This window comes from Pholcus phalangioides, unplaced genomic scaffold (assembly GCF_987345545.1).
Source record: "Pholcus phalangioides strain wild (caught in Gottingen) unplaced genomic scaffold, Ppha-v1.0 ptg000013l_1, whole genome shotgun sequence".
Lineage (NCBI taxonomy): Eukaryota > Metazoa > Arthropoda > Arachnida > Araneae > Pholcidae > Pholcus > Pholcus phalangioides.
The window spans coordinates 34,157,752-34,182,259 of NW_028301606.1; the positions used below are offsets into that span (position 1 = coordinate 34,157,752).

The following is a 24,508-nucleotide window of genomic DNA, read 5'->3' on the forward strand; positions in this document are numbered from 1 at the left end:
TTTTATTAAACGTTGTGTTTATCATAGAAATTTTACGCAACCTTTCAATAATTGTGTGTTGCAATTGAAAATTAAATACCTATAGCAGAGCAATAAAATCATGAGCGGAAACAGGGGGGACTGGTCGCCTCTACCGAGTGGTGCATGCGGGATCAACTTTCGGGAGAGGCATAAAAGACTTCGGGGGGGGGGGGCACAAAATTTTTCTTCCTGAGAAATTCTGAGTTACTACCCTTCGAAAAGCATTTATATTAACAGAAATTGGTAAATATATAAAGAATATTTTCTTTTGATATTTCAATTTTTTTTACATAAATCTAGTGAAACTTCCATAGGCGGCCAACCCTATTCTCTGGCCAACTTACCTTTGCGGCAAGTTCTTCTCTGAACGGAAAATAGGCTCCATAGACATAATACAAAAATAACCCCTATTTCGCGGCCACCTCTGTATGCGATCAGCGGCCAACCTGTTGTCTTAGAGGAGTTTCACTGTATAATTTTCCTAATTTTTAATGGGCTTGGTGTGGGGGTCGGTGCACAGGCCCAGCCTCCCTGCCGCTATGCCCCTACCACCCTCCGTTTCCCCAAAAATAAATCTATTATCATAGGCGGAGAGTGGAGGAGGAAAATCCCCCCCCCCTCGTTCGAAGCGCCTGCATCCTCTTATGAATGAAATACAGTGTGAATCCCCTCTCTTGCGGACACCCTGCGGAACAAAACAGCAACCGTAAAAGAGAAGTGACCGTAAAGAAGGAGTTTTTCGTTCGTGATAGAGAAATTCCTTTTGAAAAAAAAAGGTCTCTCTCATCATTTGAACATCGGTGACAAAGGGTCAATATGTGGATCCTTTGATCTCAGATTTATTTTTCTTGTAATCTTGCACATAGTCATGAGCAGAGATACGGAAGTTCACGGGGGGGGGGGGAGGGTTCAACATCATTTTTAGGAATTTATTCAGGTTTATTAGCTTTGCGTTGAGATAAGTAGACCATTCTCAAAATACAGATAAATACCCCGTATTATCTGTACAAAATACATTCCAATTCATTGTACTAGCAAGTTTGAAAGACACTTAACGTCAGTACCAGCAAGTGAAAGAAATAAAGATTTTCCTTCCCCCTCTAAATCCTCTTCCACAGTAAGAGAGTTGGAATTCTTTTTTTTTTTCACCTCCTTTTATTGTTAGCTAAAATTTTTCTTTCCTGATAAGAAACTATCTCAAAAACGGTTATTCAGTTGCCTATTACCAATTGACTGCTTCATCACCTTCATTTTCACTTGCGACAATATTGAAACAAAGTAAAAAAAATTGAGCGACAGAGAAGAGCTTTTATCAAGCTCAGAAAATGAATCTTCTAAATCATCCGTTTCCGAGTCGTAAGAAGAAGACATAAATGATGTAATATGGACTGGTGCAAACTTAATGCAAGAAATCCTCGATAAATATGCGAGAATATTATTAATATTGCAAATGTGCCGCTAGTTCTCAATGCCTTGCAATGCGGAACATTTTACTGTATTTTTGTAGCCTACTGTATTTTTAAGGGGACTTTTTCTCATTTTTTTTATTTTTCTACTATCGGTTCAATTCGCAAATTTAATAATTGCTACTTCCAGGTGTCTTTCTTATATTCATTATAATTTTCAAGACTTCGTTTACCCCACATCTGTATGTTAGAGAAAATACTTCATTGAAAAGCTATCAAAATTCATTTTGTGAGAATGGTATGAACTCATGTGTATATGTTGCAGTAAATATGAAAAATCAGTGATTACCCATAATCGCCAGTTATTATGCGTAATCACCAATCGCGTCGGTATAAAGTAAATTAATTTTCCTACATTTATCACTTTTATCAGTGATTACGCATAATTCCCGAATGTTGTTGATAACATAAATATGGAACAAATCATGCAGAAATATCCCCAAATTCAACCACTTATCAGTTTTTTTCCGTACTTGATGGGAGGAATTGAATTAAACGAAAATAATGTTATAATGATAAAAACATATAAATTATTACCAATCTTGTAATGTTAGCTATCGCTACCTTTAGACTGTTGGAATTACCTTTTGGGTGAGACAATATACTAGGGATAACAACGTGAGCATACCAAAAATTAAAAGAGAACAACAGCTAGATGCGTTTCGGAACTGTATGAAGTTCCTTCTTCAGTAGCAGAGACAAATAATGGAAAGTCAAAATAATCTTTATAGCTGGAGTTACTCGCTGTTCAAGACAAAGAGTCGGACTGTTTGACTCTTTGTCTTGAACATCGGCATTTGTCTATTTATCACCGGTAAATGTGATAAATTCGGAAAATTTAATGAATTTGTCAAAATGGCCTGGAATTATGCATAATAACCGAATTTTCCGCATTTACCATACAATATATACGGAGTGGGGGAGCACAGGTAGCGCTATACACGGCATTTTACTGGCGAACGTTGTCACTAGAGGATAACTCCCAATAAGGAAAAAGTATCCAATCAGCGAGCATTACTCAGATACGTCATTCATGTTTCAAAGGGTTGTTAGTTACTAAAATAAAACACATTAATTTTTATACGGACACCCTGTGCCCGAAAATCAAATTAAAAAGTTGTACCCTGTCTGTCTCTATACTGCAGCCAACAAAAACAAATTCCACGTTTCCATGTGGTAAAACAGTTTACCCACATTCCAATGCTATTTTTCCCTAATTTTTCTAATTCGAATATCTCAGTGAATATTCCACTTAGAAACGGGGAATTTTTTGACATCATAAGGAGAGTCAGGGCAACAACTTTCTAGTTGAATTTTTGGGCATAGTATGTCCGTATAGAAAGTTAAATTTTATATTTTAATAACTATAGTACCCCTTGCAACATGAATGCGTGTCCGCGCATTCACGACTTCAGTAAATTTAAAAATTTAAATAAAGCCTCGTTGAAAAAAAGGAACAAATTGTATAAAAAAAATAATCGGAACAAAGATTACAGGATGTCCCGTAATAGGGGACACATGTGGTCCGAAAAATTGTATGAGACAATTTAGTGGTCCTTGGGTTCAGAAAGGTTGAGAAACGCCGAACTAAAAAATTCGAGTCTTGAAAACGGAAATGACATAGCATTAAATTAAATTGGAGTTTTTTTTACTTTTTTTAGCCGTAACACAAATCCAACAGAATGATCAACTTTAGAAGAGTTATATTTTGAATCTGAAAGTGCCTATATTAAATACCAATACAAACGCCTATAAAAAAGTTTGTACACACCTATACAAGCAAAATGTTCGATTTTCATTATTTGTGAAATTAGTGGAACAGCAAATATAAGGTATATTTATAATTCAGATGGATTTGTGTACGACCCATTTCTGAAGCCGATGCGATAAGAAGCCCTAAAATAGATTGATGATCTAAAAAAAAAAATCAAACATAAATTATACGTTCAAGGTCTATACACACTTTTCCTCCTTTATTTTTTAACACCTAAATTATAAATTATCTCATATGCAGAACACCTAAAATACAAATTTTTCAGCATATTTCCCTCATCTATATTTCTGAATAGTTAAACCGGAACGAGTAAGTAACTCTCTACTCTGTCAGAACGATTGAGCAGGTTCGACAAAAATCCAGAGGTGCACTATTGTTCAGCCTAAAGAATAGAGGCATTAAGTGGGCGTTACACAAATGCCACTTCAGTCAAATCCCTAGCACCCCTTCCTCGATGTCGTGCGGAGCAGAAGGGGGGAAAGCATTTTCTAGCTGGCCACTTTTGAAAACATTTTGTTGAAGGTGAAGTGTTTTTTTTCAAACCATTTTGTGAAACTTCTGTGATCCTCGGAGGGTTAATGCCCTAGAGTCAATTCGTATATCACTAGCAACCATTGGACTTATAATTCTTTCGAGTCAATTTTAAATGGTTGGATAGACCCAGAAAGTGTTATTCGAAAATATAATTCGTTCTAAGGAGTAATTTCTCACTCCTCTTCAAAATCATAAGGGGTATTTTTGTTATCAATGAAAAACAACTCTGTAAAAAAATTATCTAGAATTTATGAGGATTAATGGTAGAGTATATTTTTCCCCTCAACAAAATTATCGCGAAAGATCACGCGGTTGTGTGTGTGTGTGTGTGATCACGGAGATATCATTGAAAAAAAAATATAACAATCACTTATTGATGGAATTGGAATGTCATGATTTTTTTTCTTTGGTAAAGTAAAGGAAATGATAATACTGATATTTTGATTTCGTACCCAGCTATTTCGTGGTAACATTATGAAGGGTAAATTAGTTACTTTTCTCTCATGGTCCACTTTCTCAGTCGAAAATGTGATCAGATCGTTATGCATTGCACTGATTTTTTTCTTTATGAGCATGAATAAAACCAGATACTCTTGGTAGCGAGAACAAAAAAAAAAATCAATAAAATTTTGGGAATGTGCTCCCGTGCTACCGGAAGAGAATATAACTGAAGAGATATCTAGTACAACGTCAACAGTGTAAATGGGTGTTGCATCATCTTATATTCGCCTATTTTATTTCCTATCTGGAAAGAAAGCGATTTCCCGTTTTCTCCCCCCGAACTTTCTCGGAAGGGAAATGCAAGTTCTAACGACAAATGCTTCAACAGATGCTAAGTCAGGAATCTAATCTGGCAATTCTCCAGTCGCTGAAATGGAATGTATTGCGGATGTCTTTTCGTGAAACACTTGTTCTTGTGTCGTTTGCTGAGTGGTACAGAAAAGAAAAGATAAATTTTCTACTTTTTTTTCTTTCTTCTGATGGTTTTTTTTCTTTTTCAATTGCACGTCCTGAGAAGATGGAAGACAGAAAGAAATGAGATTTCCAGGAAATAGGATAGAAAATACTGGTCTCACGCCATCCCAAATATGCGAGTAAAAGCAATCAAATCCTATGAAGCTTCAAGTTTTAAAAATGTGAGGTAAGATCCATTTTCATAGAGGGTGCGGTCTCCCACTGCGAATTTATTCCATAAAAAGTTTGGATCGTGTCCCAAATCATAATCCTTCCAACTTCTTTTTTTCTTCTCTTATGCCATTTATTCTTCTCAGTTATCTCTTTATATGACATTTTTTTATCTTCCCTTTTCTGCTCTACTTTCTTCGCATTATTCCCAACCATATACAGTATATAATTGATGAATTCAATATATTATGACTTGCTCAAAAGAAAAAATTGTCTGAGAAAATTCCGTGATTTTATTTTTATACAGCTGATATCTATAATGTTTCACATATGAATGGGTATATCGATATTATTATCTCTGATCGTTATCAGGTCGAATACAAAATTGACATACCGTATAAATTGCATGATGGAATAGTAGAGGTATTTATTATTCTATTCTCGCAATACTTGGAACATTGATTCACACAAAACCAAGTTTTTCAAACAATAAGTTCCGCCAACACAACAGGAATTTCCAAGCCAAAAACCTAATCCAGTGAACTTCAAAGAAAAAAGTATATAAATATTCTCGAGAATTTTCTTTTAACATTTACACCAAACGAATAAGCTGATATCAAATTCACGTTAGATAGTTCCGTAAATAGTTACATAATGTATAGATGAATTAAAATACTTATTATAAAAAAGTGATATTGTCGCATACACAAAACTTGGCTAAAACGCATTTTAGTCAAAAAATTATTGAATAAATACGAAAGCAAATTTTTGTATTTATTCAATAAATTGTATGTGGCTCATATGGATATTCCCAGACCTTATGAGCCACATACAGCAAGTTATTCTACATACACTGCATGTGAAATAAAAATATCTATTTTATCACCGTAGTTGACAGAGTAAACCACAATTTTTTAAGAGGGGGTCATAAACGAGTAGTTTTGACTAATATTTCAGTTTTCTTTAATAGCACCTCTTACAGCTGCAAATATTGTGCTATCGATGGAATCTAAAAATAGGTACTGTTTTTAAGATACGAATTTCTATCCGGGAACACTTTAGCAGCTTTACTGGAATTATGTAATTATTACAACGAGTTTTCATTTTTAATATTATCATATTATGAAGATGATTTTAGCGAATATGACTTATAATACTTAGAGGCTGTATAAAAGTTTAAAGTTCGTAATTTTTTGTGTTTTGAGAAAGAATTTTTGGACTTTCAAAATTACCAAGTGAAGTTGATGGATCGGTATATACTGTACGTTCTCTTTTTAGCATCATGAGTGATAATGCTGCAAAGAAACATTTAAGGGGACAGCAAAAATTGCTCTATTGATGTCTGAGAAATAATTGTCTATTATCAAAAATAAATGATACACAATATAATATGCTACGCAATGTTTTATTGTGCGAAAAAATAACTTTGTTTAATAATACCATTGCTGGTCACACACACACAATCGACAAAGCTTACTGAAAAATATATTAAAACAAGCCATTTTTTGGAAACAATTAATTTATAGATTTCCCACAATATTGCCAATAAAAAACGCATACATATTTCATTCAAAAATTTTAGACCGCATCGAAAATTTGAAATATTATTTGTATTTCTGTATTCATACATACGTACATACATGCATTAAATTCATGTGTATGCTAGACAGAAATATTCCCGAACGTTATTATATTTTTTCCTTGTAATACTTGGGGTATTGAATGTATACCATCCCCCTTCCCATATTTTACGGACCAGAAAAGCTAACATTTAAAGTAGAGCTTTATACTTCTCTACAGCAGAGAAATAAGAAGTAGAGGGGGAAAAATGCTTTAGGCTAAAAGCTTTCTAGCATTATCTTCTTTTTACTTTTCTCTCTTGTGAAGGAATTCAAGAACATCCAGAATAGAAAAATAACCTAGGAGTGAAAGACATTTTGAAATTCAAAGCGCAGAAAAGTGCACCCTCTGCCATGCAACGTGTCCTATGCAAGACTGTGGAAGAACACATATTTACGCAGACACAGTTTTCACATTACTCTTGATTGGCAAAAGTACCCGAGCAAGAAAAAGGAGGAGTAAAAAATAAATAAGGAACTCACGTTATTTCCCGTAAGAACAATTTACTAAGGATCTATGGCATCGCGCATGAGACCAGTTTGGTAATAGTAAAGCAGCAATGCCTGTTGTATTCTCGACGAACTCACTGAGAAAATGTAAGGGTACTGGCTCACACAAATGCACCTTACGTTTTTCACCAGACCGTTATTTTTGCGTTTCATATTCAATTTCCGAACCCCTATTTTCGACAGTTGATACATACATATAGTAATAATGAATAATACGTGTTTGCATATTCCATTCTGTTTGCAAATATAGAGCTATATAGAACTATATATACCGATACGCATGGAATGGAAAAAAAATATAAAAGAAAATATATTGTTTGTATGATCTACTCTCACAATATAGTTTATAGTTTAGTTAATTTAATGCGTACAGGATTAAAAAAAATACCGGAACTAAGAAAAAATTATGTATAAATTATTTGGTTACTGGGAAAAAATAGTTTAGATCTTGTCTCAAAATACAAGTCTTCTTGATAATCGTGCTCTCGGGGTGATCCACAAATCAGTTAAAATTTTAAAATTCGATATATCACATAATGATGTAAGTTGAAGGGATAAAAATTCAAGCAAACGTGATCAAAAAAGAAAAAAAAAACATGGAGTTTTATTGGAACTATCAAAAAAATATATTTCTAACTGCAACTATAAATATTTTGTTGTAAATTCGAGAAGAGAACTTTCCTAGGCTGTAATATTTCTTGTAAAAAAAATTGTTCTGTAGACCAGTGGTGCGCAAACTTTTTGAAATGCGACAACCTTTTGACTAAAAATGTTATCGGTGAGCCCTTTGCATGCTAACCATATGTTAACCATATGTCCTGTGGAACGCCTATAGGCTGACGAAAAAAAATTCAATTTTTTGCGCGTAAATATGCTGTCACGAAAGCCCTTTGCGGAACCCTTGTTTCGATTTTAATTGGACGATATTGACCTACAAAGATATTCAGTTTTTAAATGTCTCCCCCTTAAATGATTCTATGCAGCATCATTTCTCATGATGCTGAAAAGAAAACTTAAAGTATATTCCGATCCATCTTTTGTATTAACTGGTACTTCAAGTCCAAAAATTCTTTCTCAAAACACAAAAAATTACAAACTTTAAACTTTTATACAGCCTCTAAGTATTATAAGTCATATTCTAACTAAAAGCATCTTCATAATGTGATAATATTAAAAAACAAAACTCGTTGTAACAATTACATAATTCCAGTATAGAGAAGATATCATACAAATATTTACTTTTTTTTATGTACTTTGTGTCCCTTATGCGAGGTGGAAGTATAGCAAGGTGTATGGTGTTTCATTTTCTTAAACAGGTTGGTTAAGAAAGAATCATACGGTTTAAAAATGATTCTATGCTTGAAATCGACCAATACCAAAACTTGTCGTAAAACGTAGGCACATTTTCCCCCGTAAATTCAGATAATTCTATTCTGGGTTTTACATTTTCAAGAAATATACAATTTTGAAATCGGATGGTTCTCTCCAAGTCACCCTGTAAAAGTACTAATTTGAGATCGTCCACCGCATGACAAAAGCACGAATGTAAAAATTTTACTTTTATTTTTATCAGCTGGTTTGGATTGCCATCCAACTTCTGCCCGAAACGCGAATGTGTATCGCTATTGAAACACACGTTACAAAACATTTTAGGAAAATAACTTCCATAGAGTAACATGGGTAAAGTGAACATATTCAACCGTCATTTCCCATGTTCTTTTTTTCAAGGACATTGCACATTCGTAATTATGGCATGACGGAATCGATATATTGATTATTGTGCAAATAGAATTTGATGAAATCCCATTGTATGATACATGGTAATTAGTTCAGCTGAATAAAGACATTCTTTAATTTTGGCATATATTAAAATAAAAATGAATATTTTAGTGAATCTGCCACGACCCCCTAGCTCATTGACACTACCCCACGGTTTGCGCACTCCTGCTGCAGACGATCAATTTAATACATGCTTGTGTTGGTACCTTCAAAATAGGCCAAGAGAACCGAAATACGAACAATTTGCATAGCCCAAATATCATTGATCCGGGACCCTACGTAGTGAATAAATATACGGCGTAAAAGTCTTGAAAACAAAAGATTCATCTTTGGGCCCACGGGCTTATCACCCATACCCCTAACCTGTATGGAGAAAGGGCTGGGTTACGGGTGTGTGAAGCTTACCCCTTTCATTTGAGGGACATGGCAGCTCGTGCATACTAAAGTCAGACTAAGGTATAACGTAACCCCTGGAGAACGAGTAAAAATTACTTCATAAGTGGTGTGACTTGATAAGTGGGAGATTTCAACATGATATTTATACAAAGTGAACTGACTTTTGAAAACTGGCCTTATAAGCGTATCGACGTTAAAAGTGTTTAATATCGATAGTTCTGAATAATATAACGTTTCTGTGTGAAAACACGATTTTTTTTTTTTTTTGTGGTAACATAGTGGCTCATAATATATTTTTATTATCTGTACAAAAAGGCGTTATCGCTCCAACCGTAATTAATTAACGCAATTAAAAGTGAAATGTTAATGAGTAAAGTAAAAAGATGGATTTATTTAGTCCTATAATTATTTTAAAGGGTTTGAAATTCTTGTTTTTTTCCAATAATAAACAAGCATTAAAATGAAAACAATAAGACGAATCGTATTGACCTGAACGGTTCAACTGTAGGGCAAATACAAAAAGGATTGAATATATGGAAGACAGATGAGTAGGTAGAAGGCAGACTAGTATAACATCACATAATCATAACTGAAACACCATAAATACGTTGGCGCCACACACGCACTGCACGTTTCGGCATGTACCAGTCCGTTAGTACATATCGTATAGGTGAAAAATTAATTTTATTTCACGAAGTCTAAGTTAAAATTTTCGATGTGATATTTAACATCAGTATCTGAGAAATGTACAATGGTTTGCAAATCTAAATATATAAAAAATGAGAAATACATAAATACATAAATGTATTTCACAGTGAATAACAAAAGATTGAGTATAGGTTTTGCTGTTAATTACGAGCTACGATATTCTCAATAGAAACATCCAATGCATTATTTTACATCTCTGAAATTTCTAGGTGAGCATTAAAAAAATCAGCAAATATTTATTAGGATTATTATTAGGCAAATATTTATTTATTATACGAGGAAACATAATACGATTATATCCATTCTTTCATCGAAAACACGGTATGGAAAATTGTCGTGTATTTTATCCCATAAATATATTGCTTTTATTTTTTTTTAAATCTCAAGATAGACGGGCTTTTTTCCTTAATTTTACAGATAATATAGCATAATTTTATTTAAGTATTATATTATAACCAAATCATTTATGAGATTAAAACCTTCAATGTTTGTATTATATTCTAAAAAGATTATATTCCGATACCTATTGAAACATTTATATTTCGAACAAAAATGGTCTCATGATATTTAATCATAAATATTGAAAACCCTTATAGAATAAAAATAATGTTCTTTGAAACCACCCGATCATAAAACGTACGTTGGCCCTAACGTTATCGGACGTCAATTTCTTCACGTCTCCTATGAAGTGTAGACAGAAAAATATTTCCTCGTAGGATAGAGGAAATCGTTCATCTTCGATATGAGGTTTAACCCTTTTTCACAATGAGAACTTACAAAACCACTGTAGCAGATAAGATAATACTTTCCCATCAATCTCTGAAGATGAATTTTCCCTTGAATTATTTCTTTCGAGCAGTATCTGTTCATCGATGATTTGAAGAGAATGATGAAAGCATATTCTCTCAAGTTACCGCCATAATATCAATACTTCAATCTTGATTAGGTAACAAATTTTACGATGCCACATCAACGATAAAATCAATTTACGAACAAAAATATGTTTAATTTCACATTTTAATAAATTAATCAACTTAGCGAACTACAGCTGTTCGACAACGAGAAGAAACAACTGAAAATCTCTTTTTTTGGATAAAAATTGTTGTTGTATCTGAATGAAAAACGTTTTAAGGAATGCCATGGCCCATGAAGTCAGTTTTTCAAAAATGTCATAAAAATATCGTTGCGAATAAAATGCAAAAAAAAAAAAATCCTGTCAATCGGTTCATTTGTTCTTTCACGATAAAACAAAGTAGTAATGAATTAGAGTGTATACTTTTATCCATGGATAAACAATTTGTGCTCGATTTTCTCAGATTGCAGTTTTCGGGCTATTTCATGACATTAAAAATAATACTGCAGTGAAAATTCTGAAATTTTGCACAGCAGTAATTTGCACATTCGACATGTGCTAGTAAAATTAACTTCAAACTTATATATCTGATCATCCAATAGAATTTTATGAATTTTTGAATAAGAATTGAATTTTATGAATTTTTGAATAAGAATTGAATTTTATGAATTTTTGAATAAGAATTGAATTTTATGAATTTTTGAATAAGAATTGAATTTTATGAATTTTTGAATAAGAATTGAATTTTATGAATTTTTGAATAAGAATTGAATTTTATGAATTTTTGAATAAGAATTGAATTTCATGAAATTTTGAAAATTGGAAATATGTATATAAATTTCAAAATTATTAATTCAACATTTTTTAATAAAAAGTACTTCCCACTAATCAATTGTTGAACCAAAAGTTAATTTTACTCTAACACATTTCTAATAATTTCTTCAAAATTACAGAATTTTCGATGTATTAGTTTTTATTTTCTTTAAATCTTACGAATGAGCTCAAAAACTTCAATCTGGGTAAATCGGTACGAATTGTTTTTCTGGCACACATTTACACTATAATTCAATACTTCTTCCTTTTATTTTGAAAGAACAAATTAATCGACTGACACGAAACATTTGCGTTTGATTTGAAATAGAAGAAAATATATATCTTTTAAAGCCAATTTTTGAAAAAATTTGACTTCTGGGTTGTGATACCTTTTTAAAATTGGCGGTGTACATTACAGTGTACTACTTTTTTTAACCCCCGGTAACATTTCTCGTTGAGAATCATCGCATTGAGTTAAGAAATACAGAGTAAAAGTTCGTTATCCCGACTACGGCTTATAACGAAAACCTTGGTATAACGAGTGTTTTGCAGGTCAGAGTCAAATAGCTAATATTAAAGATAAAAAGTATATTCTGTTATACCGAGTGGAAAATTAAGAAGCATTAGCTATAACGTCAAAAAATCCTCAAAAATGCCAATTTTTTTTGCCTTTTCTCTATTTAGGAATAAAACCTGGTGGCTCTTATCTTAGCACATGAAACTCGTAAAAATTCATTTAAGGCACATTTTACAAGTAATAGGCTCAAATAAGGGAATGATTCTGACCTCGTCTTCATATTTCAGGGCTTCCCCACTATACGCATGACATTGAAATGGTTTTTTTTTCCGACTTAGGTTCTCTCTCATTGACTAATAGAAAACGGGACCTTGGAAAACTTATGAGTTTAAAGTTGTTTCCGAGTGACTGAAAAAAAAAACACGCGCTCATTTTTTTCTTCTGATTAATGGAAAAATAATGATGAATCGATGAAACCATGGAAGTGAGCAGTGATATAATAAATGAGTATTTTAATTGCTCAGTCGGTTGGGTAAGTTGTTTTGAGACTACGAAATTCTATGCAAAAATGTCTCAAAGAATTAACAGCTGTGCTAGCAAAAAACCACTCCATCAGTCGCATTATGTTCAATCGTTAATATTAAAACTAAATTATCTAAAATGCCTTTTAATACACACAAAGCAGCGATTTTCTACGATCTTATAACCTCACACAGCAAAAAATGAATACTCACTTATAATGAGAGAAGTTCATTCTAACTTACATAGGCCGTATAACGACTTTACGGTTGCCTAATGACAACATAAGTGTGGGGCATCTACTTTTTTCCCCCCATATGTTAATAAAAGTCAGATGTTTCACTCCTGTAAAAAGAGTGTACTTCATTACACGTTTGTGTGATGCAGTAAAAAACTGCTGTAGAAATGTATAAAACCAATTATGGTATATACTTTTGGTGGAAAAATATTCATATGTACCTCTATTAACAGGTGCATATGAATGTTTACATATTTGAATATGTAACATATAAATACATATTAACATATTTGAATTGGTATGTTTCAGTTAAATTGCAAGCGTACAGTGCTGAGGGGGTTATTTAAAAATAAAAGATGAATTAATTCATTGTGTGCTAAATATTTTTTTGAAAAAAATATATATGCATGTATATATATATATATATATATGCTTCAACTAGAATGAAAATGGCTTACAAAAAAAAACCATGATAATTATTATTTTTTCATGTTAGTGTAAAGCCAATCAGATTTTCATTCCAGGCATGAGTTACATTTATAATTTCCATTTTTTTCATGTTTCAATTAATTTTGATAATGACACATAAAATAATTTATAGTTGTTGCTCATATTGATACGCGAATTCCTTCAACTGTATAACTCATAAATATTTAAAAGAGCAATATATATACTGGGAAAACAGATTTCGATTTTTCAGTACGAAAATTAAAAAAAATATATATATCTCAAAATATCAATGAAATTATTGAAAATAAAGGTAAATCAATAAGTATAATTAAAAAGGATCATTTTAAGGAAAGGAGGTCTCATATCGTTTCACATGGTCAAAACTATTCTCTAGTGGATTTTTCACAAAAAATAATAATTAATCATGCATTTATGTTAAATTTTTATTTTACACATTGTTTATTATATATGTTATGGTCATGGTCATATCACAATATGTCTTCCATGTCTGTAAACCTATGGTTTTTGTCAAATTTTCAAACATAAAGGAAAATAATATTTGAATTGAACAAAAATTGATGGAAAACGGAAAAAAGCATCTCTTCAGTTTTTAGTTTGATCTCACTGACTTAATCTTGTTAAAAATTAAATTTATAAATTCAAAATTTCAAAAATTAGAAAAAATGAAAAAAAATGTTTTTTTTAAATTATTCAAATGGATCTTAAATACTTTGACTTGTTTGTTGAACTGAACAATTTTCTTAATTTTGAATCAAGTTGTTTCTTTTTTTTCAACTTCTACGCTGCCGTGTTACTTCAACATGCGCATTATGTGTAATAAAAAAAAATTCTTTAACATGTTAAAATTTTCTAAAAAAGAGTAATTTTGTGTGTGTATGGAAATGACAAGAACGTTGTGCTTTCATAGAATAAGTAATCGGATACATGTGCAAATTTGAAACAACCAATGATTATTTTGAAAACGCTGGCATGCATTGAGCAAAAATAATTTTCTCTTTAATGGTGCCCACGTTACTTTAATTCATACATATTTCACACTTAAATTCAAACTCAATATATGCAGATAGTTTATCAAATCTGTCCCGATTCTTAGTTACAGAAATTCACGATAGGCAAATATTTTCTGAACTGCAACAGGTCGGTCGTGTTTATTATGATGGCGTTGTTTTCTCAGAAAATGAGTCCATATCAGGGAATGATTGCGAATGGAGGCAAGTATTAAATACCAATAAAAAATTTCTTTCCTCCATTTACGAAATAAACTATAGTGAAAAAATTAAAAAAAATGTAAAAGTAAACAGTAACTCTACATTGCGAAAATGTGCTTTATATGATATGCAATAATATTGAATACGTCAGTTTTTTATTTACACACCATTTCCATGTTATTACTGAATTCATGCAAAATTTCTAGGTCAGTCGTTTTACTTTCCATTACTATATACTTTTTCGTTATACCGTCGACCGTTAATCATCGCCACATTTTTAACGTATTATATTTTTTTGTATTTTTATGCACGAAACTATATATTTTTTGAAGATATTAGATACCTAATAAATTAGAAGATATTGACAGCAACATATATATCTAAATCTCCACTTTCTTCCAAAAATAATTTAGTCCATTTTCAAAGAAAGGAAGTGCTGCCACATCTGATCAGTAAATTTATAAAAAGATATGAAAGAAAAAAATACATTTACCTGATACGTTATAGAATGTTATTCACGAACGGAATTTATCAAAGTTTGAAAACCTGTTGCAAAATCAAACAGTCACTTTTTATAGGAATACTGTGTTTTGTTTCTAAAAAGAGCTATCTCTGACTTATATCAATGTATATCCGTTTAATATAATATATTTTCATAACAGTTGTTAGAATAAGAAAATATACATACCTTGGAAAAAGAACAAGAGAAGTAACAAAATTGTAAAAAGAAGCCCCATAGTTCAGAAATGGATAATTAAATTTCTAAATCCACAATTTGGCATATTAATGATGAAAGACTGAGTGAGTATAATAAATAGATATGAAGGGAGAAAACGTTCTGTTACAGTCAAACTTGCAATTTTCCATGTGATATATACGGACGTAGCCACATATTCAACACAACTTCCGTCACAGTTTCAGAGCAAAATTTACATACATGTCCACAACACTGTGACAGCCATTTTGCAACACGACTTTTGACGAAATATTGGTTGCACAAAAGAACACAAACTACACTTATCCATCAATACACTCCATTTCAAACTGTCAAATCAGTGTGATTCTTCATATAAAAATCATTTTTATTTTCCGTAGTGTAGATTTATCATTTTCATGTCACTTTTTATGTTCAAAAATCAACTTTAGCCATTTGAAGTCATAAATAAAAAAACTATGCACAACTTCAGGTATTTAATCCGTTGTAATAAATATCATTTTGAACAAGTTGAAAACAATGTCAAGTCCACACGTGATATTTTTTGTTCCTTCCCTACGTCACAGGAGTAACTCCGGAGAAGCGTGTATTTTTTCCTGTTCGCTCCGGACAGAGGTTCCAGATAGTCTGAATCTGAAGATAAAAGCGAATAGTGTGTATGAGAGCACTCTGGCCACAGTCGAAGAACCTTTAGCAGAATTTACCGGACAGGTGGCGCAAGTTACAGGCGCTAAAAGTTCGATTTCGCGAAGGGAACTTCCAATTTCTCGGGAACAATAGAGATTAAGTTTCTATTCGTATTCTTTCTTTATTAATTCGCCCGTTCGAAAAGAAGAAGGTGTTATAGATGAATTAATAAAATAAAGAACACCGAGTGTATATTTTTCTGTGATTTCTTCTTCTTTTTTTTGGAAGAGAATCTTAAATTTAATTAAAAAACTTATGTGTGATGAAACACGCTCCTAAATCTATTCTCGAGAGAATGGTGACGAAAATAAAATACACAAAGATAGCGAAAAAAAAATTGTGCGACTTCATTTATACATAATAATATGATAATCAGATTGGTTTGTTCTCGAATGGAATTCCTTTCAAATACATTGTCTGTGTTGTGTAATTGAATTTTTTGCCGGTCTCGCTGGTTAAGTAAATGGAGTGATCGATTTTTTTTTATTTTTTTTATTTTCAGAAGCAGAAAATAATCTTAACCAGTAAGTCAGTGGGAGGTTGAAAAAATCCAATATTTTTATTTATTCAAATAATTCAGAGTTATTTACTTCGTTTCGCAGCAAACGAGACGGTTCTTCTTTTTTTTTTTGGAATAGTGTATGTTGTTTCTCTAAAAGATTAATTTTAATATTCGAATTGATTTTTTTTAGCAAGAAAATCAATAGTATGCAGTCTATTGTCGTCTATTGTCTATCGTATGCTATATTGTCCAAAAACACTGCTAAGAATGAGATACTTTCGATATAAGCCATTGTCTTTCTTTCATGATCAATGGTGGAATTTTTATTCATTTTAATAAATTTTGAAAATTATAATAATGTTTAGTCATTGAGTTTTACCTTTATTATTATGTCAAGGAATGAAAGTACATCATGAGCAGTCATGCTGAGTTATTCTAAGTTGTACTAGCGCAGAATATTGTTTATTTAAAACTAATTTACATAAACACATTTTTCTATGCGATGTATGTAAGGTGTATAACAGGGTGCATCTGTGATAGGGAGTATGGTATTTTACTAGCGAAACGTTTGTCACAGAAGCATATTTCCAATTAGAAGAATTATCTATTCTAATTAATAACGTGTTGTACTCAGACATGGTCATTCATACTATAAGAGAACTATATCTATAGATTCTCTAACAACTCTATCTATTGATTTTAAAATAAAAATGTTAACTTTTCATAAGAACACCTGTTAGTAAGTACCCTGTTACAAACATCCTAATTACAAAGTTGCTACAACAATATCTCCTGATGCCCAAAAAATCTCTTTCTAAGTGCAATATTTACTGAGATATTTTAATTCGAAAAATTAAGAAAAGTTGTTAAAAAACAGCGTTGAATACGATTCAACCGTTTTACCCGAATTTAATGCTGTTTTTCCCCAACTTTCCTCCGTTTTTTAATTCGAATACGTGGATTTGTCTTTTTTTTGTTCGCGAAAGGTGTGACAAAGCAACAACTTTGTGTCTGGGTGATTGTGCACAGGTTGCCCGTATGAAAGTTACATTTTTTTTGTTTCAATAACCATATAACCCCTTGAAACATGAATGTTATATCTGAGTACTACACGTTAATTGGAAACTCCAAGTTGGAAGTATGCCTCTACGATCAACGGTTCACCAATAAAATATAGTACATTCTGTTACCGATGCATCCTGTATATATGTTTTGGTAAATGTGATAAATGACAGTTATTATGCATATCAACCGGTTATTATGCATACTTACCAAACATTTTGGGATGTTTGATAAATTTTCCTATTTAATCTATTTTACCAGAGATTATGCATACACACTCAAATATCGCTTTCTGCGCATGTTACAAATTCGTCTCTGCTGCGCATGTGCTGAGCATTTTTCCTTCTGCCCACTGTGACTAAAATCATTGTTCCCCCCCTTATGCCGTATCTTTCTTTCTTTATTACAGCCGACTGACTAGTACCCAAGCGCCTTTGATAAATTTAATAATTACTATGAAAATTATCACTTTTACCGGTGATTATGCATAACAGTTTAGCGTCACGTCGTTGTTAAACATGATAAATCTCGTACTTTATGGTATACTATACGACATAATAATTCATACATGTAAATTGCATCATTATATCGGGTACGATCTTAAATTTTTTTTATCATTATATCGGGGGCCACATATTTATCAAATTCACCAATTACACTAGGGAATTATGTATGATCAGAAGTAAAAGAAATAAATTTCAAGTATTTATCAAATCTACCAAAGACAATAGATTATTATGCATAATCACCGGCAAAAATGAAATTTCTTTAGTATTTATCAAATTTACCATCGCCCCTTGAATATTGTGAATATTCTCCAGTAAAACGGTAAAAGTGATAAATTTATCAAACTTACTGAATATTATATAGGCTTATATATATGAAACGGCCGAATAATAGGTACGATTGTTCTGTGTATTTTCCGTTGGTTGTAAGTAAACGGTTTCCTCATTCAAGCACGTAAAACAAAACATTCAAAAAACGCTTTTAGTTCGCTGTAATAAAGACGAATACGGCATAAGGGGGGAAACAATGATTTTAGTCACAGTGGGGAGATAGAAAAACGCTCAGCACAGGCGCAGCAGAAACGAATTTGTAAAATGCGCAGAAAGCGATATTTGAGTGTGTGTTTTGCTTTACCGATATGTGCATATCCTCTAGAATAAAGCCCTACTTGTCTTCTAGAATTACTTTGCATCTAGAATTAATGCCTCCTTATACAGTCACCTTACTGATGTATAGTTCGTGCTTTATGTGGATTTACGTTGTGTCTTAAACAAACGTCCTATGCCGAGATTGCAGAGGAATAGATGGAAGTTATAAAAAACGGTCGTGTAAAACTATCTCCTTTCATAGTGACTGTAAACTCACATAGTGAAGAAATTTTTGAAGCTTGGAAAGATTTTTTAAATTCTATGTACCAAAAAATGTCCACTATCGACAAGGCCAATCAGATACCTTCACGCAGATAGTTCTTCACCACGTTTAGTTAGTTTAGAACCACCAGAGTTCCAGTTTCTTTGGTAGTCGCACCAGCTATAAAGTTACTGTTAAAAACCAGCAAAAAGGGAGAAAGGACCATCAACAAGAGAAGGACATGCCTATCGATTAATTGATTTGTAAAAATTTTGTGCAAACCAGTTTTTGTACAAGGCCCAATCTCTCGTGCAAAGTACAATCACCTGCAATTTTTGAGAACTTGTACAACTTTATCTTTTTAACTAAAGAAAACAATTTTTTTTTCACTGAATATTTTTCTGCACTAACCACCAATAATTTTTTTATATACTTTTAACTTTATTCATTATTATTCATAATTATTCAAATTTCATACAATGTGTGTGTGGATGTTCGGTTTCAGATAAAAAAAATTGAACACAACTTTTGTTTTGCTTTTTAAAAATAGTTTGGTTTGAGTTTTACATAACATGTACCATGATGTAAAATTAAAATAAACTTTCTAACATTGTAATTAAACCAGATTTTTCAAAGAAAACTTTGTTTTTCCTCTCCCCTGAAAAATTTTGTTGTAGGGACTGGAACCATTTTCTCCCCCCGAACGTACCCTTCATTTATTATGCTCATATGTTGTACATGTTACTTATTATTGTTACATTCTTTATTTTCTTTTATCAAAGCTTTCTTTTATTTATTTTTTGTTCGATTGAATAATTAACAATGTTTATATTCTTGCAACATTTTGCGTCCACCAGTATGGATCAGAAGGATTCGTTGGTAAATCATGTCCTTTGTTTTTTGTGTATATCAATGTATAAAGCAAATGAGTAAATGAAGTGAAATAATCGGTTATAATTAAATGATCAGTAGTTCATGATATATCCATGGTATATTTCTGAGGTATCGTATTACCGTAACATAGTTATTCTTCTTACGTTTGATGTACGATTAATAGTCAAATATTTCAAGTAAATTATAAGAGTTTTATAAACACTTTACCTTCTTTTCAAAATTTCTACATATTTCATATCTAACAACAAGTTGTAGCAAACACGGGGAAAACTATTATCATGACAGTATATCTACTATTTCTCGTCACTTGTTCTTTACCTTACTTGTAGAAGTTTTGAATATTTTTATTCACGCAGTCCACATATATTATTACCGGCTGAAAGTTTAGCACAGATTTTCCTCTTGCTTTTAGACAAAATTTAACGCGAAATATTTTTTAAAACTTCGTGAAATGAAGCGCAACACTTTGTTTGCAGCTCGTTCTGTCTGACACGCGATATATGTATATCACGATACATATACGTATATTTTCATTTATAGCTCGGTTAGAAGAAGGAGAGGGAAATGAATGGCAGCCTAGCACTAAATAACGCAACTCGGGCACGATGATAACAACTAACAATGTCTGTGCCACTCCCGGCATGATTTACACGGTAATAAGTTCTCTAACTTTCCTACAACTCAAGCTCATAATTAGGTTCCGAATTTTGGTGTTATAGCACCAGTTTTGTGTTAAAAATACGTGAATCCACACATACGAAGTAACCATGATTATTTTCCCATATTATTTATTTTTCTCTAGTATTCGCTGCTTTTACGCATATTTCACTTTGTCAAATACTTAATTTCTTGGATGAATAAAAAAATATTGAGGTATGAAGCAGAATAAATAAATACAAACCAGGGTCTGAAAACAGGCTGTTTGTTGAACGAGATGGTAGAATATTCTGCAACTTTTGGTAATGAAGGCGTAATATTATTATATCGTGGTAGAGTAGAGAACCCTGACGATGTAATTTCTTAATTAAATCGCATAATTATTATTATTTTTTAATTTTTTGTCATAAATTGCATAGATATTTTCTTGCATGTTCAGTTTTTTTACCATATCACTATGCCGCTACCACGCACACTTTGAACGCGATACTTGCATGGCATGAAAACTCAGGCATGTGCAATTTTTACTTCAAAATTTGAAATGCCAGCGTCAGTATAAATTGAAAGATACGTAACACCGACCATATAAGTACGTTAGGGCCACATATATAAACCGGATCACACATCCCGGAATATTAACGATTCGTTGGAAATTCTCTACAGCATAGAAGAAAGAAGAATACTTAAAAGGTATTGTATATACCGTTAAATAGAAGTAACTATTGTGTGACTCATGAGGTAAGAAACTACGTTTTGATAAACTGTACCAATGATACTAATAATGGCTACCCCTAAGTAAATGTTAAACACTGTTGATCAGGAAATGGGCTGGCAGAGGTGGAATGAAAAAAAACTTCCATATACTTCCAAAATACTTCCAAATACTTCGCCATATTTCGATTATTTTTTTCTGTCACATATTTTGTTATATTATTTCTTGAATTTTTTTCCTTAATACAGGAGTGTTTTGTAAGCTGTATCTTATGAAATGCAAAAAAAAAGGGAAAGATTTTTCTGTCTCGAAATTTACAAAATCCTCTAAGCCAGAGCTCAACTTCTTCAAGACAAACGAGGTCTGAAAGGGATATATCACATACATATTATGCGTGGTCCGCCATTAAGAAACCTACGATTTTCACAACTTTTTATTAAAATTATTGCAAAACACACTGAATGTTGTGAACACTTTTTACCATCATATTTAGATGAGAATTCAAATGAATCCAATCAAAACTTATTATTTTTGCCTGATTTCGTGTCTCTCAAAAACCTATAAGCTTTTTTGTTATCGTAAATGCTTGAGTATAAACGAATGTTGTATACACAAAGGCAAATTCCAATATTTTGAGTCAAAAATTTAGAGTGTATGCCTTTACAATGGTTTCTCACTTCTCTAATCCTGCAAGCATATGTATAATAGCTTGTATATGCCTATATAATGGTATGCCATTTTTTTTAATCCTCCGAGTAATTTAAAACCCGTACAGCAACGAGTATTATAGCTAGAATTCTTTTAAAAATGCATGAGTTGCATTAGTATAATTCTCACTTAAATCTATTTTCCATGATTCTCTACTAATCGGTGCATGATTTAATAATTTACTAGCAAATCCTCTATTGTAATATATATTCATATTTCGATTCATTAATTTAAATCTCATGCAGTGTATTAAGAAAAAGTACAAAACCGTTCCAGTCGGAAATCGGATATCAACAAGGAAAAATATATCTTGATTATTTTAGTCGAACTACATATACGTAGCGTATATACAAAGTTTATCAACAGGAATTGATTGTCAAACGTTATTATATCAATTATTCTAATTGTCAATACTGCAGCGAGTTAGTTCTCAGTGCAGTAAAATTTGTCATTTTCACTCAATACAAGAGACTCTTTTGAATTACTCGCTAAAAGCCCAACATTGAAAACGCATTTAAATGTTCAAATTAATTTATCGTCATTAATATTAATCCCTTCTCTCCCATTCTTCGGATTCGATTTTTCAGAAATGCTCGAGAATTTAAGACAAAGATTAAACAAAAAAAGAGAGAGAGAAGAAAGTGAGTTTTGCTAATGAATCATTACTTTAGGTTGCCGCAACTACCGATTGTTAGAGGAATTTAAGAGATCTTTCTTGACTTTAGTCTTTGGAAATACCATTATCATCGCAGCTAGAAAAGTGGAAAAATTCGAAAATTCCCAGATGTAATGACTTCGGAATAATTACTTCGTTAGGTAAAAGAGGGAGAGAGAGAGAAAATTTTCAGTGTCGGTAAAAGTTAAAGTCACTTCCAGGTTTTCTAAGCAACGTGAAACTCGTTTTAGGGAGCAACTTTTGTCATCACCGTATTTTGTTGGGAAATTTTTACATTTCTCTCTCTCTGCCTCTTTCTTCGAAAAGAGAGCTTGAGTTGCCTGGAGGAGAAGTTGTCACATTTTTCTCAAAATTCTTGTGAAATATATCTTTTTCCAACAGATCTGTGTGATTTTCCGAATACTATGTTATGTGATAGAGAACAGTTAATAAATAAATATTTTTTTTTAGCCCCTGCATCTTCTTATCATAGTTTATTTCGCAACTTCAAATAACAAACTTAAAGGAAAAAAATACTTTTATTTTTGATATTTTCTTGAAGGAAACTACTGATATGGATAATTTTGCCACTGTGAGAGAGAAAAATATTGAATATTTGTTTTAACTTAATACCTGTCTACCTAAATGTCAGTGTTTATCAATATTTTCCAATTTTACTATTTCGTCATATATATAATGTTCCTTAATTTACCCGATACGTTTTTTTCCAATAAAATGCCACATGGGGGATGTAAGATAATATTTTCTACTGTATAATGCTCGTTAGTTCCTGACTTAAAAAAATTCAATTTGATTATTCATCTTCTCCAGTTCAAGACCATGAAATTTCATTATAGCCTAACCATGATGTGTGGGGGGTGGTTATTTCGATCTTATAGATTTATCTTCTATATACATAAAATTGATTTTCTGTCTGTCTCCGCGCGTGTGTGTGTGTGTGTTCTCTATACAAATCTACAATTTTAAATCGATCGTCGCCAAATTTTGCATATATACCAAATGGGGCCCGACTTGAACGATAGGCTACTTTAAAATTTCATCAGAGAATGACAAATGCCACAAACAGGCAACAACTATCGAGCAACAGTGGTTTTTGAACCCCAACAATCACTTTCGGAACGTTTACTTTGGTTACCGTGGTTATCCAACAATGCGTTTCAGACGTGTATATGCCTTTACAATCATTTGTCATTTCTTCAACGCTGTCAGAATATATGTATAATAGTTTATGCCTTTATATATAATGGTTTGCCACATTTTCAATACTCCCAGTAATGAGTTTTTTTGAATGCCGTCATAATCATCATCAACATCGCTTTGAGGGTCAAGAAAAGGGTGATTCTCATAGAAATCAGTGTTAAAATTGCCGAATTCACTGTAGAAATGCGGAAATTTGGTGGGGTTTTGTATCACATCGATAATTTTAAAAAGTGTATAGAACTCTCAATTTTTGAAAGATTGAGTTCGCTTAGAGATATACGAAGCCCAGAAAATTGAATATGGAGTAATTAGCCGGACCTACTTTTGAGTTGGATATCCAGGCAATAACATTGATTTCAACTTTTTATTTATATCTTCTCAATCATGAAAATTAATGTCTCTGTATTGTCTTTTGATATTCAACTGCATAAATTCATATAGTTGTTTTAAAATTAATTATGGTCCCGTATAAAGTACATCGAAAAAATTCCACAACTTTATTTAAGCAGATAACTTGAAGTTCAAGGGGGGGATCGAAATACTTAGCGCCCTTAAAACAGGAAAAATATATATATATTCTCACAAAAATGAGAAACTTTGCCTGGTTTTAATTTATACAAAAATTGCCACGTTTTCAAGACAAATAAATTCAATTGGTCGAATGGTCGACGCGTTTCGGCTCTTCAATGGAGAGCCGTCATCAGGACCTCGTGGTCAGAATTCACACGAATGAGTCGTGGAGGGGTGATGTTTACGTCTGGTCGTCCGAAGGAGGACGACCTACAATT

The 24,508-nt window shown here is 32.2% G+C and overlaps 1 protein-coding gene and 1 long non-coding RNA gene across 2 annotated transcripts in view; one reads left to right on the top strand and one right to left on the bottom strand.

Moving 5' to 3' along the window:
• Positions 1-15,896, bottom strand: part of LOC149078983 (cell adhesion molecule Dscam1-like) — a 123,188-nt gene extending 107,292 nt beyond the window's left edge. The window contains exon 1 of the mRNA XM_089241231.1: positions 15,240-15,896. Coding sequence (XP_089097357.1) covers positions 15,240-15,288 — 49 coding nt within the window. The 5' untranslated portion in view covers positions 15,289-15,896. The remainder of the gene's footprint in view (positions 1-15,239) is intronic.
• The window catches only part of LOC149078984 (uncharacterized), a 37,754-nt gene continuing 18,003 nt past the window's right edge, over positions 4,758-24,508 (top strand). The window contains exon 1 of the long non-coding RNA XR_016193870.1: positions 4,758-4,936. This is a non-coding gene — a long non-coding RNA (uncharacterized LOC149078984). The remainder of the gene's footprint in view (positions 4,937-24,508) is intronic.